Genomic DNA, 16,119 nt, shown 5'->3' with positions numbered 1-16,119 from the left:
TGTGTGATAAGTATTTGCTGAGTTTTGTTTCATTTTTGGGACGTGCTCCAGAGACAGCAGAGAGCACACCCTGTATGTTTTCTTTATTTTTACAAAAGCACGTTGTCTACTCACATTGACAAAACATGTTTGTCAACCCCAGAGGGTTAAATTAAGACTGATTGGTGTTTTTATGGGAACGACCAGCAGGATGTTAAAAGTTAATTACATAATTAAGTGATTAATTGAGTGATGATTGTTTAAATATTAAGGACACCTGATGATAAGGAGCACAATCACTGAAGAAAAGAGAAACAAGAACTACAACTGACTTCCAGCCACAGCCTTAAATGAAATCAGCTGAAAAGACATTAAATCTCTTAAAATGTTAACAACTCCACAAACAGCATTACCAGCTTCACTTATTACTAACCAGTTTGACAATTTTTCTTAGAAATGAGAAACTCATTTGGACACAAACATCAAGAATCAGCATATGAATCTCAACAATGGTGACATGTTTCATGCCGCAAGTAGGGATGCGCCGATCTGATACTCAGATCGGGCATCGGCTCAGATACTGCCATTTTTGGGTATCGGTCAGACAGGACCGATACAAGGTTATGACAGTCAACACAATGATACTCTCTCGAAGATGATTCAATATTTCTATTATTATATTTGTTCTGGAGACAAAGGTCTATGGTTTTGCATAAAATGACTTTCTAGCTGAAGTTTATCATGATTTCTAAATCATTTTACTTCCTACTGGGTGTCTGTTAGATCACAACGCTAGAGTAGAGAGCACTATAAATTGATCTTCACGAGCACAGAAACTGAAATTTCAAACATTTAAAAGAAAAGGCTCAATATAATAATGGTAAAGTAGCTCAGTAATGGGCCTGACACTGGTATCGGTGCACCACTAATTATATTTGTCCTATTGTTTATTTTTTTCTATGCTGATGTTATCATTGCCTTCTACAATAAAAATCATGTTTCAAGGAAAACAATTCAAAATAAATATTATTTACAAAGGTGGATGTGTGATATAGTGCAAGGATATGGATGTAATACTGCAAAGATTTATCTTTTTTGTGCAAAAGATAAAAAACTTAGAGTTATGCTCATTCAAAAGCATTTTATCTGTCGTTTTACAAAATAATAATAATAATCTTTACAACAAATATCTTGGTTAGTGAGGCCCATGCAATGAATGGGATCAAAGTTTGAAGGCCATAGGGTCAGCCATCAAACACTGAACTGGACTAGATCCAAAAAGCAACAATATGAACACAAAGAGGTCTGAGACCACATTCCTACTTAAGTGGACCAAAAAAGGATCAGAGCCCTCTTTCAGGGACAGAGACAGAAACGTAAAGAGAACTGTGTCCTTTTTCACTTGGTTCATCTCTTGATCCACTTAAAGCAGTGTGAGTTTGATTCTTTTAAAGAGGACTCTAGTGTGAAAACACCCTGGCATTGTTGTATATTATCAGTATATGTTTTTCTAATTTATATTAGAGGTAATATAGCTGATGATGGTTAACCCTTAAATGCATACCTCGGGTCTTTAGTGACCCGGGACATCATTCACTACCCTCCTCCTCATTCATTTTTTAAAGTTAGACATCAACCTTCTTGGTATTCCTCAATCAATTCATTATAAAGAACATAACAAGAAAAAAAAAATCATACAATTATAAAAGAATGCCTATTTTTGTATTCATTTTTTGTAAAAAATGTATAGGGTCGCTAACGACCCGAGGTGTGTATGAGTGTACGTATATTTTTTCTGCACGACAATAATTGAATCTTAGATGACGGAATAAGTGCAATTCACCTTTATTCCACAAGGTGGCAATGTCTGATACACAATGCTGAAGTGACGACTCATTCAAACAGAAAATGAAATAATAAGAAAAACATTAAATGGCTCAGCAATTTACTACAGAGCAAGTACTAAATGCAATGAAATATGACTGTAACTGTTACTGGATGGATCTGTTGAAGCTGTTAGCGATCGAAAATTGATTTTGAAGATGTTGAAATGATTTGATATAGTTTTGAGAATACTTTTGAGATCACGAATGGGCTCATGTTCGTGACCTCAAACATAAAACTAGCCCATTATTTGCTGAATTTAAAACATGGCATAAAACATCTGCTCAAACGGAGCCCTTTCAAGCTCCAAAACTCATCTGGGTAGTTTTTGTCTACTCTTTTATGAGTACTGTGAATTTGGACATACCTCATTTGTGACATAGCCTACTGTTTTTTCTCCTAATATATATAGGGAAGTATGCGATTTTGGATGCAGCCCTTGATTGGTGTCACAAACTAAGAGGGGGGTGTGTGTGTGGGGGGGGGGGTATGAGTATAATGTGTATGAGTATAATGTGTATTATGAGTATAATGTACTCATAACCACAACCTTAAGTGATGTGTGGCTATGCTTTGCGTGACTAGACATTTAAAATCGTGACTCACGGATAATGGATCCTCCATACTCTGCAGTAGATTTCCATTCTTGTTTAAATTTAAAAGGCTGAAGTGTTGCCAGAACGGGTCGACGATGATTTCCCGCCCAAAAGCTCTCAAAATCCCGCCCAAGTCATTCACTGCGAAAAGAATGTGATAGAATTCTATTGTCATGTCAACCACCATTTACCTCCTTAAAACTAAATAATGATAACAAAAAAATAAAATTATAAAAATGAATCAATTCTCCTGCTAGAACAATACAACAGGAAAACGGATCGAAACATGGCAAATACAGTAAAAGAAAATATGACAAAAATGTCAGAGTGCACAAGACGATGGACAGTCCCATATTTGATTTCAATTCAGTCGTTCAACTGTTATAAAGAGTCATCTCCCACCACAGGTGTAATCCACGTTTTGAGAGTCACTCTTCCACTCTTTACTGTAGATACGACTTACTGTATATTTCTCACACTTTGTCATAGAATAAGAATATACAGCTAAACGTTTTCGCGCTAAAATCCGTCACTCGTGAACGGTCGCGTCTAACGTTACCTGCTGATCTCTGCTGCTCTTCCAACAACACCAACAACACCAGCCGACTCTGAGTGTCCAGTAGCATCATTACTGATTTTATGGAGTACTTGCAATGAGTTTTGTTTATAAAATTTAGATGCCTGAAAATTACCTGCACATCTAGTAACTGGCTGAGACATCTGAGTCTGACCGACCGTTAGTTGTGACGCATTTCAAAAATAAGAGGATCGCAACCAATCACAATTTGCGCTTTTTAAATAAATTATCTTAAAGTTTTATGTCAGTCATTGTATCTCAAATAATTATTAAATATATAAAATATAATATATAAATAAGATCCAGTATTTAAATGGCAATTGAATTTGACATGGTTTTACTAAATTCGCTGGAAATTAACTTCTCGTCACTTATGAGCATTTCCCAGTATCCCCTGAAACGGCATTATCTCTGCTCTACAAATATGGTGTTACACGTTGTATAGAACCAATCAAAAAGCTTAGAAACACACTGACCTAAACGCTAATTTTTTTAACAATGGGAAGCCCCGTTTCGACTGACAGGCACGCGATCGGTCCAGCCATCCTCCTGTCAGACTAGCGCGCCTTATAAAATAAAACTCCCATTTGCGTGTCTCTCTTTAAAAGCCAATAAAATTGAATCCATATAGGTAGCACAAAAATTCTTTTTGCATACAAAACCAGAGACTTTAAGCTTTCATATCAAGCCTCCAACATGCTTCTGTTGCGTTGTTTTCATCCTCTAATGAGTCTGAGTAATATGCGTTTACAACAAAAACAGCACAGCAGCTAACTGAATACAAGTATGTATTTCACGTGCTCATAACTTCATGAAAAATGCACAGATCATAAAAATGGCACATCAATATTTAAAGCAGACTCTCAGGATTAAAATGAATCCAAAATCAATATAATATATTGCGTAGATCACAAGATATTACTCACGGAATGATTTAACATACTTGGCTAAAAACATGTCTCTCATCTCTCCGGGATGCAGTGTGTATCCAATGTTCCCGGACCCATCCATGTTCGTTTTCCAACGTGGAATAACACAAAATAGATATCATTTTAAAGCTTAGAATCTCATCTTTTTAATGCATCTAACCATTTTGAAAAACTCCTAACGAGTGCTGAGAAGCACCTCTAAACCGGAGTTTACCGCCCGTTGGCGCCACCTGGCTGCGGAAAAAATGAACAACAATTTTTCAAACTATTCTTTATGCTATCACCACGAAATTTGAACCAGATGCAGCTCACATATAGGAGAGCATCACCAAAAAAGATTTTTTTAGCGATCTTATTGTGTTCTTGAGTTATTCCATGTCAAATAAAAAAAAGAAAAATTATTTAAAAAAAAAAGTATATATATTTTTGTCTTTTATCAGCTGTTTCTCAGCAAGAAAATGTCCAAATGTAATGTAATTTATATTTTCTTAAAATTTTAAATGTTTTCTATCAAATGATACCTACCTTTTGACTCTCCTTGCTACAGTTTTGGAGTTATGAGTCTTTACTTTTGTGTGTGTTGCTCAGGAAAAAAAAAAAAAAAAAAAACCTCTAAAAAAGCCTTCAGGTCTTAAAGGGTTAATTCAAATAAATACTTTCAAATAATTTGAGCTTCAGCCTGGTTTAGCATTTATATATATAAAAATGTCTTTGGTCAAATTAAGCTGTAAAATAAATAGTTTATCCCTTTAAATGCAATGGATTCTGAAAGATAACAAAAAAACGGGCAAAAAACTTTAAAAGTGATTTTCTCAGGTTTTCAATTGGAAAAAGAGGGCAGACGACCATAATTCAAATGGGTATATCTTTAAAACCATTCAAGGTATGACTTTGACTAGGATATCATTTTAAAGCTTATTGCTTATTTTGAAATTTGGGTCACTGTGACTCATTTTGCTGGATCAGGTCACATATGTACTTCAAAACTGTGTTGCTTATATATAAGTCAGAAATGAGATTATTGGGATTTTTTCGCTCTTCACACTCCTGTCCAGTAGGAGGCGGAAATGCGCGTTTACATTGGTGTATAGTCATCATTAAACACTAGCAGAAGAAGAAAACATCCTGCAGACTGGTGTTCAGATGAAAAAAGCTGAATGTTTGTCCATTTATCTTAATAAAATAACACTGAAACATCGTTTCAATATTTTCAGTTGCTAAAAACATCTTTGTGCTTCAACTATTCATCGACGGAGCGGTAAGAGAGACACGCGAATTATTTATTTGCGATAACACCTGTCGCCAACTCATAATAACAACGGCAATAATATTAACAACAACAACAATAATATTAAGCATCTTTAATAAAAAAAAAATGAGTATGTCTAAGTTTGTGATGTTAGTACAGATGATTTAAAATGTTCGTTTTATTAATATTGTTGTATTTCAGTTGGAGAGTTCAGCTTCTGAATGAATGAAGAGAGTTTGATCATCAGATCCACATTGATCAGAGCTGATAATGTTCACAGACATGGACTATGAGCTGGAGGAGGACAAACTGTGAGTATTATCCATAATTAACAAGTAGCACATCAGTATTTATTTGTCTACATGATGTCACATCCTGTGGTGTTTCTACAATGGGAAGGAAATGGAGATATTAATGCAAGTCACACTTACTGCATTGCATGTTGTCAAACAGTTTGTAATTGCAATTGAAAGAAAGGAGAGCAAGCACTCTTCAAGCAGAGCATTCGGCAAAAAGAGAAGCTCTGGTGTATAAAGTGAAGACCGAGAGTATTTAACACGTGTGGTGTGATGTTGTGTCTGTGTCCAGAGGGATTCCCACAGTTCCTGGAACAGTGACTCTGAAGAAAGACTCACAGAACCTGATTGGGATCAGTATTGGGGGCGGAGCTCAGTTCTGCCCATGTCTCTACATCGTACAGGTCACACTTTTACTCTCACATCCTATGGGAATGTTATGAATATGTATGTTTTTGGAGATACATTTTGTCAAATGCATGAGGGCCACATCTAAATAATGTCCCGTACCTCTGTTTTCTTGTCAAAGTGCGACACAAAGCCTCATTTTAGGGCTGGGTATTGACACAAATTTCATGATTCAATTCACAAGCTCGATTAAATATGATATTGATTCTTTTGGATATATATCAGGTAGAGTTCATGTCAATTTTTCTCAATGAAAATAAAGTCTCACAACTATTGCTGTGAACTTCACAGGGAACCTGTCAATCTGTACATAATTATGCAATAATTATGCATAAAACCATTTTAATAATAATAATATTATTATACCTTATAATAAAAATAAAGTAAACATTTAAATGTTGGCTTTTTATAATTGATTTATTCAAATGTGCACGAAGAACAGTTTAAATAAAAATATTTATATATAAATGTAATATAGTACATATATTTATCAAAATGCTGCTCTCTCTAGTTATTTTTATTTTGAACTATTGAGTTTATGGTCACTAAATGGCTTTTCTGAGGTAAAAATAGTTCTCAAGCTGTTTTATTGACACCTTTCCCCATTTGAAACACTGACTGAGCGATTACATGTGATGAAACTGACAGGGTTTGAAAGCTGAGACTTCTGATCAAAAGTATCAAAGCACAAAGTTTATTGTGATTTATTGGATGGCAGGCGGTACAAATAATGTTTAATGAAGTTTTGTTCATGCATCAACTGAAAACAGCACTGACTAAAAGATCAATTCTTAAATCGTTTCATCAAAATAAAAATCGAGAAATCTATATTTTATATGTTAAAATCACTGAAATGCCATTTCTGCACACTCCTTTTGCCTTTTATGAATTAGCAGGTGTGATTTATGAGTTATGATGTCTTATTTGAGATGACAGAGATCATGTTTGTGTGTTCAGGTGTTTGATAACACTCCGGCGGCTCTGGATGGGACTCTGGCCGCGGGAGACGAGATCACAGGAGTGAACGGCAAACCGGTGAAAGGAAAGACTAAAGTGGAGGTGGCCAAGATGATCCAGACAGTGCAGGTGCGTTTATAAACGTCTCTATTCACAGTGCATGTTGTTTTAAAGTAGCTTTATGGAGATTCATAATGTTAATGCTTTAATATCTTGTGTTTCAAAGTCATATCGAGCTGTTTAAAACAGGATGATAATATAGTTTACATTTTGGAGACGATATAAACATCAATCAGATGAGATCTCCTCATTCCTTTAACATCTACAGCACTCTGATTTGAAAAATGATTTGATGATTTGAATCTTTCTTGAATCATTCAGTATCCGTTTTTTTTTTTTTTTTTTTTTTTTTTTACAGTTTTGTTGTAATACAGTTGAAATAACCTGAAACATGTCATTTCCAAAGTGAAAGATTAATAAAGCATTGTGTTTTTTAAAATAAATTTGCAGTTCATTTGTTTGCAGTTTTTGCAGAAACTGCATGTTAACTAGGTGAATTTATACTCTCATTTGATAGAAACTGTGAAAATCTTTCATGTTCTACAGTGTTAAGTAGTGGATTCTTCATTTAAATCATATTTAATCATGGAAATCATGTCATATGAACCACAAGAGTATTATTATCCATAGATTGATGTAATATTGACCCATATATGATCGGATGAAAGCCTTGTGTCTCAGATGTGTTTCTAACTGCTGATACACTCCTGTAATAGTGTTTGTCTGTCAGTAAATCACATGTTTATTAGTCTTGATGAATGTGTTTGTGATCTGCAGGGTGAAGTCGTGATCCAGTACAATAAACTGCAGGCCGACCCGAAGCAGGGCAAATCTCTGGATATCGGTAAAATTTCTTTACTTACGGCAGTAAAGGTTCATCGTGTTTGAATGGAGACAGAAATGTGTTTGTGTCTCTCTTAGAGCCTAAGAAATCCCTTTTATTTTTTCCCAAAATTCTGCATGTTCCATTTATTTATATTTTGTTTTAGTTTCCATGTTAATATATTTTACTAATCAAAAATTGTTTAATGAATCTAATTCATAAGACTTTAACAATGCAATAAATCTTTTAAAATGTCAAATAAAGTGCTGCACAACTGTTATATATTATATCTCTGTTATAATTTCTTCAGGTTAAAACAAACTTTAAGGCAGTTTGTGTTGAAGATATTTGAGTTTCTGTGTATATTTTGATTATATATGTGTTTTTTGGGGGTTACTACATTTTAAACATTAAAAAGTATGGCTAATAAATTGAATTCATAAAACTGAACATTTTTCAAATGTAATCAAATCAATTCCTTTGCACCAGAACATCATATTTTGATTTTTGTTGTTAACAGAGATGTATTTTTTTAGATCATTTTTATCATAAATATTAATATTTGTCATAGTTTCTTCCAGTTAAAGCAAGCGTTTATTCTGTCAGTTTGTGGTGAAGATCTTTGACTTTATATGTGTGCATGTGTGTGTGTGTGTGTGTGTGTGTGTTTCAGTGCTGAAGAAGGTGAAGCATCGTCTGGTGGAGAACATGAGTTCAGGAACAGCAGACGCTCTGGGTCTCAGCAGAGCCATTCTGTGCAACGGTCAGGCCGCCTGTCTCTCTGTCTCTGTCTGTCTGTCTGTCTCAGTGTCCTTCATTTATACAGCATATTTCATACACAATTAGTGCTGAACAGTTATAGGCCTAAAGCCGTGTGTCTACCAAAGCATTTTTTCCAGCGTCTAGCATACTTTTCCAATTGTTTTCAATGGGAGTGCCACGTTTAAGCAAGCACTGGCCGTTTTTTCCCAAGCCTTGACTTGAAGAATGTTTAAACTTGAGTGAAACGCTGCGCTCATCACTGTCACTTTTTAGCCAGCCGTCCAATCAGAGTGGAGGAGGGGCGGGACAAATACAACACCGACCAACTGTCACAACATTCTCACTGTACAGCGACATCAAACAAACAGAGAACGAAACAAAATGGATGAGAAATTAATATTGCTCGTCTCCGAACATACATAGCAAGTATTCCACATTGTTAGAAATTAACAAACTATCTGCAAAATCAGTTGCAAGTAACAATGCCGCAGATATTCCGTATCAAAGCAACAAAACGCTGCCAAAGCGCTCACAGATAGGCATTTTAAGCATGGCGTCTAGTGTTTTCAGCTGGCTAAAAACGCTTTGGTGGACACACAGCCTAACTGCAGAAATAACTTAAAATGCTGTAAATCAAAGCAAGTCCTTTATTTACTTCCCCTCCTGCATTAGACTCAAAAGCCACAGTATGAAAATGAGCTTTAAGGGTTGATTTAGGAACATCAAGGCTGGGAGATACTCTAATATTTAACCCTCATCCATCCCTCAGGTCATTTTGTCCCAAAATGTTTTTGGTTTTTTTTTTTTAATTGAGTGGTCCAAAACCTCAGGACTTTATTCGCACTTGAACTTGAAATGCACACACACACAAACATTGACTGGATTTGAGGCGTTTATGTGGTTGTGATAAAAATAGTAACAAAAGAGTCTCTCGTTGCTCGTTTTGACTCGCATAGGAATGAATGGAATGTGAGGAATGTGGGCAGTGTTTTGTTTTTCTTTCAAATAAAAAATCACACACCGATAAGAAGTGGTTAGATTTGAACACATTTGCTGCTGTCCACCTCACTAACTTGAATTATTACAATATCTGACACTTCAGTGTATATATAGAAATTGTCTTAAAACAAATTGTCAAAATTACAACTATAAAAGCTAAAACTTTACCAACAAATGATTTTATAATGTCTAAATCAGTGGTTCCCAACCTTTTTTACGCCAAGGCCCACCTCCTCTCTGAATCAACACGGCACGGCCACCTTCCCGCCCCGCCCCCCATTTTTTTTTAATTCACAAAAACATTTGTAGTGTTATCACTTTTCAACCACATATAACACCACTGATCCTCTCAAACTTCTTCAAAACACGCTTGTTCAACGAGCATCCGTTATAAAACATTAATTTTGACAACTACGCAAATATATTGAACTGTGTTCATGCAGAAATACAATGTTACAGCGATCAGTGAGTCGAGTTTGTTTGCGCATCAATAATTGCGGACTCGCGCATGCCTAATGTACGACTGCTGTATGTCGTCTTTACAATCTTCATCCATCAAAATCTTTTTAGCGACACAGGTTTTCTTTTTCCAACTGAGAGAGTTTGCGTTTTGAGCCACCGTTCAGTCTGTATTTTACAGCAGCACGATGAGAAACAGACTGGGTGAACCGAAACAATCACAGAATACGTACGAGAGAGGTGGTAATTTATTATGTAACGTATTAATAATTAAATTAAGGAATTATATTAATATATTTAAATTAATTTTAATTTATCTCGCGGCCCACCTGGAGGATCACCGAGGCCCCCTAGTGGGCCGCGTCCCACAGGTTGGGAACCACTGGTCTAAATAGATAGCTGAATGCATAACAGAAGAAATGACTGAATTTAACTGTCTTTAGGACCCATGAGAAGAATTCACTTGCTCCATATAGAGCTATTAGGCCATCTAGTGCAGTGTTTCTCAACCCTGGTCCTGAAGGACCGCCAACACTGCAGGTTTTGTCTTTCTCCCTAATTAAACACACCTGATTCAACTCATCAGCTCATTAAAAGAAACTCCACTACCTGAAATGAGTGCGTCAGACAGAGGAGACTTTCAAAATGTGCAGTGTTGGGGGTCCTCCAGGACCAGGGTTGAGAAACACTGATCTAGTGGCAAGAGTCCGAAAATATCATGTTATATTACTGTTTTTTTCCACGAGAGGTCAGCAGAGACACCCAATATTTTGAGCTGAATCAACAGAGTTATGCATGAAATGGTGTGTTATTTTGAATTTAAGTTGAAAGAATGTGCTTAAATACAAATATAGTAATTTAAAGTTAAATAAAATAATTATTCAAAATATATTTTGGCAAAACAATATATCAAAATGAACTGAAATAAGCTTTGTAGACACACACACAAAAAGTAAAAGTATAATTTTAGGGCTTTGGGTCATTTTAACCCACGAGGGACACATTTGTTACTATATGGGAGGGATGGATGAGGGGTCCTATTATTCTACTTTTTTCCATGTTCATGGAAAACACACTCATGTGTTAAAATGTAAATAAATCATTATTTCACATTACAGTAGTTGAAGATTTCTTGAATCCTTTGTTTGGGACTCCATCATTGAGAGTATTGACAGGTTCAGTGTGGATGTGATCTGTGAAATCTGTGTATGTGTGTGTTTCAGATGGTCTGGTGAAGAGGCTGGAGGAGCTGGAGAAAACCGCTGAACTTTATAAAGGTCATTCATTCACACCAATACCACATTAAACCAATGACTGAGAGAGATTCATAGGGAAATAACCTGAGTGTGTGTGTGTGTTTAGGACTGATGGAGCACACGAAGAGACTCCTGAGGGCTTTCTATGAGCTCTCTCAGACTCACAGAGGTCAGACATCACAAACTCACACACTGACAGAGAGACCAGTCAAAATGTGTGTTTTAAGTGACTGTCAAAGTCTTTCTCACTTTCTCGTGCAGAACGTTCATATGTAAAAATACACAGTTAATGCTTCCAGTTTGTGATCAGATATTCAAAATATGGTCTCTAGTTACACAATGCACCAGTAACATTAGGTTGTCTGGTAGTAATGACCAAATATGACCAACAAAACACTCCACAAACTCCATCATCATCTATATTCATCTGAGGTGTGATTATAATGTTTGGTTTTGTGTCTCAGCGTTTGGCGACGTGTTTTCTGTCATCGGCGTCCGTGAGCCGCAGGCCGCCGCCAGCGAAGCCTTCGTCAAGTTTGCTGAAGCTCATCGAAACATGGAGAAGTTCGGCATTCAGCTGCTGAAGACCATCAAACCCGTAAGAGATCAGATCTGAAACCACTTCATATTCTTACAGAGATATTGACTATAATACAGATGAATGAAGAGAAACTGTAACATACATAAACAAAATATATGGTTCAGAACAACTAAAGATACAATGAAAACAATGCGGCTTGTTTAAAAGAAATCAATGGGTAACACTTTACAATACGTTTGCATTTTTTAATATTAGTTAACTACATTAGTTAACATGAACTAACAGTGAACAATACAGCAATTAATGTCAAAATTTACTAACACTTTTAAGTGTTAACATCAGTTAATGCAGTGTGAACAAACAATGAACTATCTTTATCAACTAACATTAACAAAGATTAATAAATGTTGTAAGAAATATATTGTCCATTGTTAGTTCAATTGCATTAACTAATGTTAACAGTAACTAACACATCTTTATCATTAGTGTTAACATTAGTTAATACAGTATGAACAAACGATGTATTATTGTGAAGTGTTACTGATAAATGTTATTAATAATAATGCTGTCTGTGTGTCAGATGCTGCATGATCTGAACACGTATCTCCACAAAGCGATTCCAGACACCAAACTCACCATCCGCAAGTACCTGGACGTCAAGTTTGAGTATTTGGTATGAAACCGTATGAGATGATTCATTTTCAAGATTCATTTCTGGTGTTTATGGTGATTTATTGAATTGATAATTGATGTGTGTTTGTGTTCGTTCAGTCGTACTGTCTGAAGGTGAAGGAGATGGATGATGAAGAGTACAGCTGTATCGTAAGTTCACTCACTCTGTTCATTCGTTTACTCATTATCTAAACAAAACTCTCTACATCACATGAGGGAAATCATCTTTCGATCATGTGACTCTATTTTTACTGTTTCAACCTCCTTAACCCGTTTACTGATTTATAACAAGTGCTTTGGAGGAGGAAGAGCCAGTTTAGTGTTGAGCTCTGATCAGTGTGAGGAGTGTGTGATCATGAGCAAAAAATGGTACAAAATTAAATCTTGAAATTAAAAAAAAAAAAAATTATTTGCATGCTTGCTTATTTCAGGGGCGTCACTAGGCCCATTTTAGGAGGGCTTTAGCCCCTCTAAATATTTGCGATTAACTCTGTAATATGTACACTAATTCGTGATCGCCTCAGTCCCCTTTAAAACACATATGAAGTCGGCAATATGAGGAAGCGCTATGCTAGAGCTGTTAACAGGTCACGTGCTGCATTTATCCAATCAATGACATTAACACCTGTAACTGTAACCCAGGGTTTAGGGATGTACAATGTGAAACGTCAGCTTATGAATACCCAGGGTTGCTTGATAATTACGGACAAGTGTGTTGGAGTGGGGGTGGAACTGAAATCTGCAGGACGGTAGCTCTCCAGGAGCAGGGCTGGACACCCCTGATCTAACTCAATCTCTCTAGCGCCACCAGCTGTCTAATATTGCACTAACGTTTATGCTAATAAGTTTTCAACCACAAGGGCTAGAAGCAAAATTCTTGCCATTTTGAATTTTTCAAAAAACCTACTTTTTCGAACTCCTCCTAGGCCGTTGCTCTGATTTTTTTTTTTTTACGAAAATTGAATCAGATCGTCATTTTCGAAAAACGCATGAAGGAATTTTACATTGAAAATTGATATAAGGCTGTATCTCCTCAACGCTTTACCATATTCAGACTAAATTTGGTCTGTCATCACAAGCATGACCTGAGGCTACATGCTGCATTTCTGAGCAGCGCCACCTACTGGTCCGGAGATATGAAAAATGCTTTTTGCTTATAACTTCTAAACGGTTTGTCCAAAAATTAAATATGTTGTCTCGTTCGATTCAGGGAGTCATGCCGAATTGATCCAATTTTCCCATATTGGCCATTTTTAATTTTGTCATAAAATGCTATATTATACGAATGCATTAGCATATAATTATGAAACTCAAAAAGTTTCGGGGCAGCACCACCTTGTGTTACATAAATGCTAATAACTTCTGATTAAATTAACCTAAATGAACTGGTCTTAATAGATTCATTGGTTCATGCCAAGAACATAGATACAAATTTTGCCATATTTGGCCAAACTTCCTGTCAGCCTTTTAGATTTTCTTTCAAAACCTAATTTTTCAAACTTCTCCTAGACCGATTTTCACCAAAAAATTGAATCATATCATCTTCAGACTGTGCCGACAAAAAGTTATAATAATTAATATTAATAATTATAATTATAAATAATTTTAATTTACCACAGCAACAAATTTGAGGAATGATGCCAAAACGCCTCTTAAGACTGTATCTCTGCAATGCTTTGGCATAGTGACACCAAACTTTGCAAGTGTCATGGTCACCTCACTCTGACAACACCGCATCGATTTGGTCACAGTGCCACCTAATGGTCGAAAGTGATAAACCATTAAATCTTCACTAATGATTGTAATTATGATTTTTTCAGTCATTTTGCCTAAGATCATCTTAATAATCATCATAATTGCTGCTTGCAGCTATATTTAACTCTGTGTTTTTTGTGTTTCAGGCGTTGGGTGACCCGTTGTACCGTGTCAGCACCGGTAACTATGAGTACCGTTTGATCCTGCGCTGTCGTCAGGAAGCTCGCACTCGATTCGCTAAGATGCGCAAGGATGTTTTGGAGAAAATCGAACTCCTGGACCAGAAACATGGTGTGTTGACAAGATAGAGACACATCAGAATACAGCACATGATCTGTTTTAACCCTTTACGTTCTCCCTCCAGTTCAGGACATCGTGTTCCAGCTGCAGCGCTTCGTCTCGGGCATGTCGCACTATTACGACGACTGCTACGCCGTCCTGAAAGACGCCGACGTGTTCCCCATCGAGGTGGATCTGTCCCGAACCACCATCAACTACGGTGGACAGAGCCTCTCCTACGAGGACGAGGAGGAGGAGGAGACGAGCAGAGCAGGAGACGAAGACGCTCCGCAGACTGAGAACGGAGCCGAGAAACTCATTGATGACGAGTGAGTGAGTGAGTGAATTAATAAAGGAATCAATGAAGGGAAAGTGAATGTGGCAGAAAGAAACTACAGATGAGATATTGTGTGTTCAATGAAAGATGTTTTATAAATATTATGAATTAAAACATTAGATTATATATCACATATTTATATATGATACATTTCTATAATGATGAAACTACTGATCGGACAGAAACGGAATCACTGAAGCGCCTGGTTGCCATGTTACATTAGAATAGAATGTTATCTTTAGTTACTATGGTGATGGAATTTAAACTTTTAAACATTCTTTTTCTTTGCACTCTTGTTTCAAAACATTTCAAATGAGCGGGACCTGAAGTTAAATATTCAAATGAGTTTTTGCACAACTTGTGTGAGTTTCTTGTTATTTTCGTTGCCTCTGAAACACTGGATGAATGTCTTATAGCATTAAAAAAAAACACTGTTTTGTTGGTCTTTGTTTGGGGTTATTTAATTTTAATTTAATTGTGTAACTGTGGTTTATGTACATCCTAGAAATGTCTTGTAAGGTAAGAAATTATTTAAACGAGTTTGATGAAGAAAGATGCTTGTGAAACCTGTTGTGTGTGAGTAAAAATATAAATCAGACTTGTTTTATGGGCTTTTTCTTATTAAACATCTCAGTTTCAGGAATATTTGTGGTGCTTTCCATCTCCTTTCCTCTGAATGATTCACATTTGTGTGATGGCAGAAGCTCAGAACCGACGATTGGCATTTTAACTGGACTAAACCTCTTTTAATTGTCCGAATCAAAGATTTTACCATTAAAATGTAATTAAAATATCAGTTTGAGCAGAACTTTAGTAAAACTAAACAAATTAGCCAGACAAACATCTGCAGTTCATAATTTTTCACTTTGATTCACTGATATTGTTGATCAGGGTAGTTCAGGAGGTTAACCATGTAAAAAAAAAAATGCTAATAAAATATCAATTTACATTCTCTTATTGTTTAATGTCTTTTTAACCCATTTACATTATTGGTAATGTTGTAAAAAGTAATGAATCACATGAGAACTCCTCAGCTATTAATGCTTTTGATTATTTTTGGAGTTTTAAATGTATATGTATGTAGTTTTCGGCATTGAAGTACTGAATAAAAGAAAGGTATATGTAAAACTAATTTAGTCCTGCCAATAAAAACATCTTTTAGACACTTTGAAGCAAGTCCTCAACTGTTTTTCTTTCTTCTTACGGTAGTTTTAAGGCTTAAACTAACGTTAGTGATGTAAATTGGTCACCAGTGTTGTTTACAGACATTTTAGATAGTTAATAGCGACTTAACGTCCCAA

At 35.9% G+C, this 16,119-nt stretch overlaps 1 protein-coding gene across 1 annotated transcript; it reads left to right on the top strand.

Annotated features, from left to right (window-relative positions):
* Positions 1-5,038: 5,038 nt before the first annotated feature.
* pick1 (protein interacting with prkca 1) lies at positions 5,039-15,461 on the top strand. Its single transcript, XM_048181564.1, has 13 exons — positions 5,039-5,223; positions 5,416-5,525; positions 5,803-5,914; positions 6,876-7,004; positions 7,713-7,779; positions 8,432-8,521; positions 11,202-11,255; positions 11,341-11,403; positions 11,699-11,832; positions 12,356-12,448; positions 12,547-12,597; positions 14,349-14,493; positions 14,567-15,461. Exons 2-13 carry the CDS (start codon positions 5,485-5,487, stop codon positions 14,812-14,814), a joined length of 1,227 nt encoding a protein of 408 aa, XP_048037521.1. The 5' UTR covers positions 5,039-5,223; positions 5,416-5,484; the 3' UTR covers positions 14,815-15,461.
* Positions 15,462-16,119: the final 658 nt, after the last annotated feature.

The sequence above is a fragment of the Megalobrama amblycephala genome, linkage group LG1, assembly GCF_018812025.1.
Source record: "Megalobrama amblycephala isolate DHTTF-2021 linkage group LG1, ASM1881202v1, whole genome shotgun sequence".
Taxonomy (NCBI): Eukaryota; Metazoa; Chordata; class Actinopteri; order Cypriniformes; family Xenocyprididae; genus Megalobrama; species Megalobrama amblycephala.
Note: the sequence above shows the minus strand (reverse complement) of the source record. Positions and strands in the feature narration are given on the sequence as shown.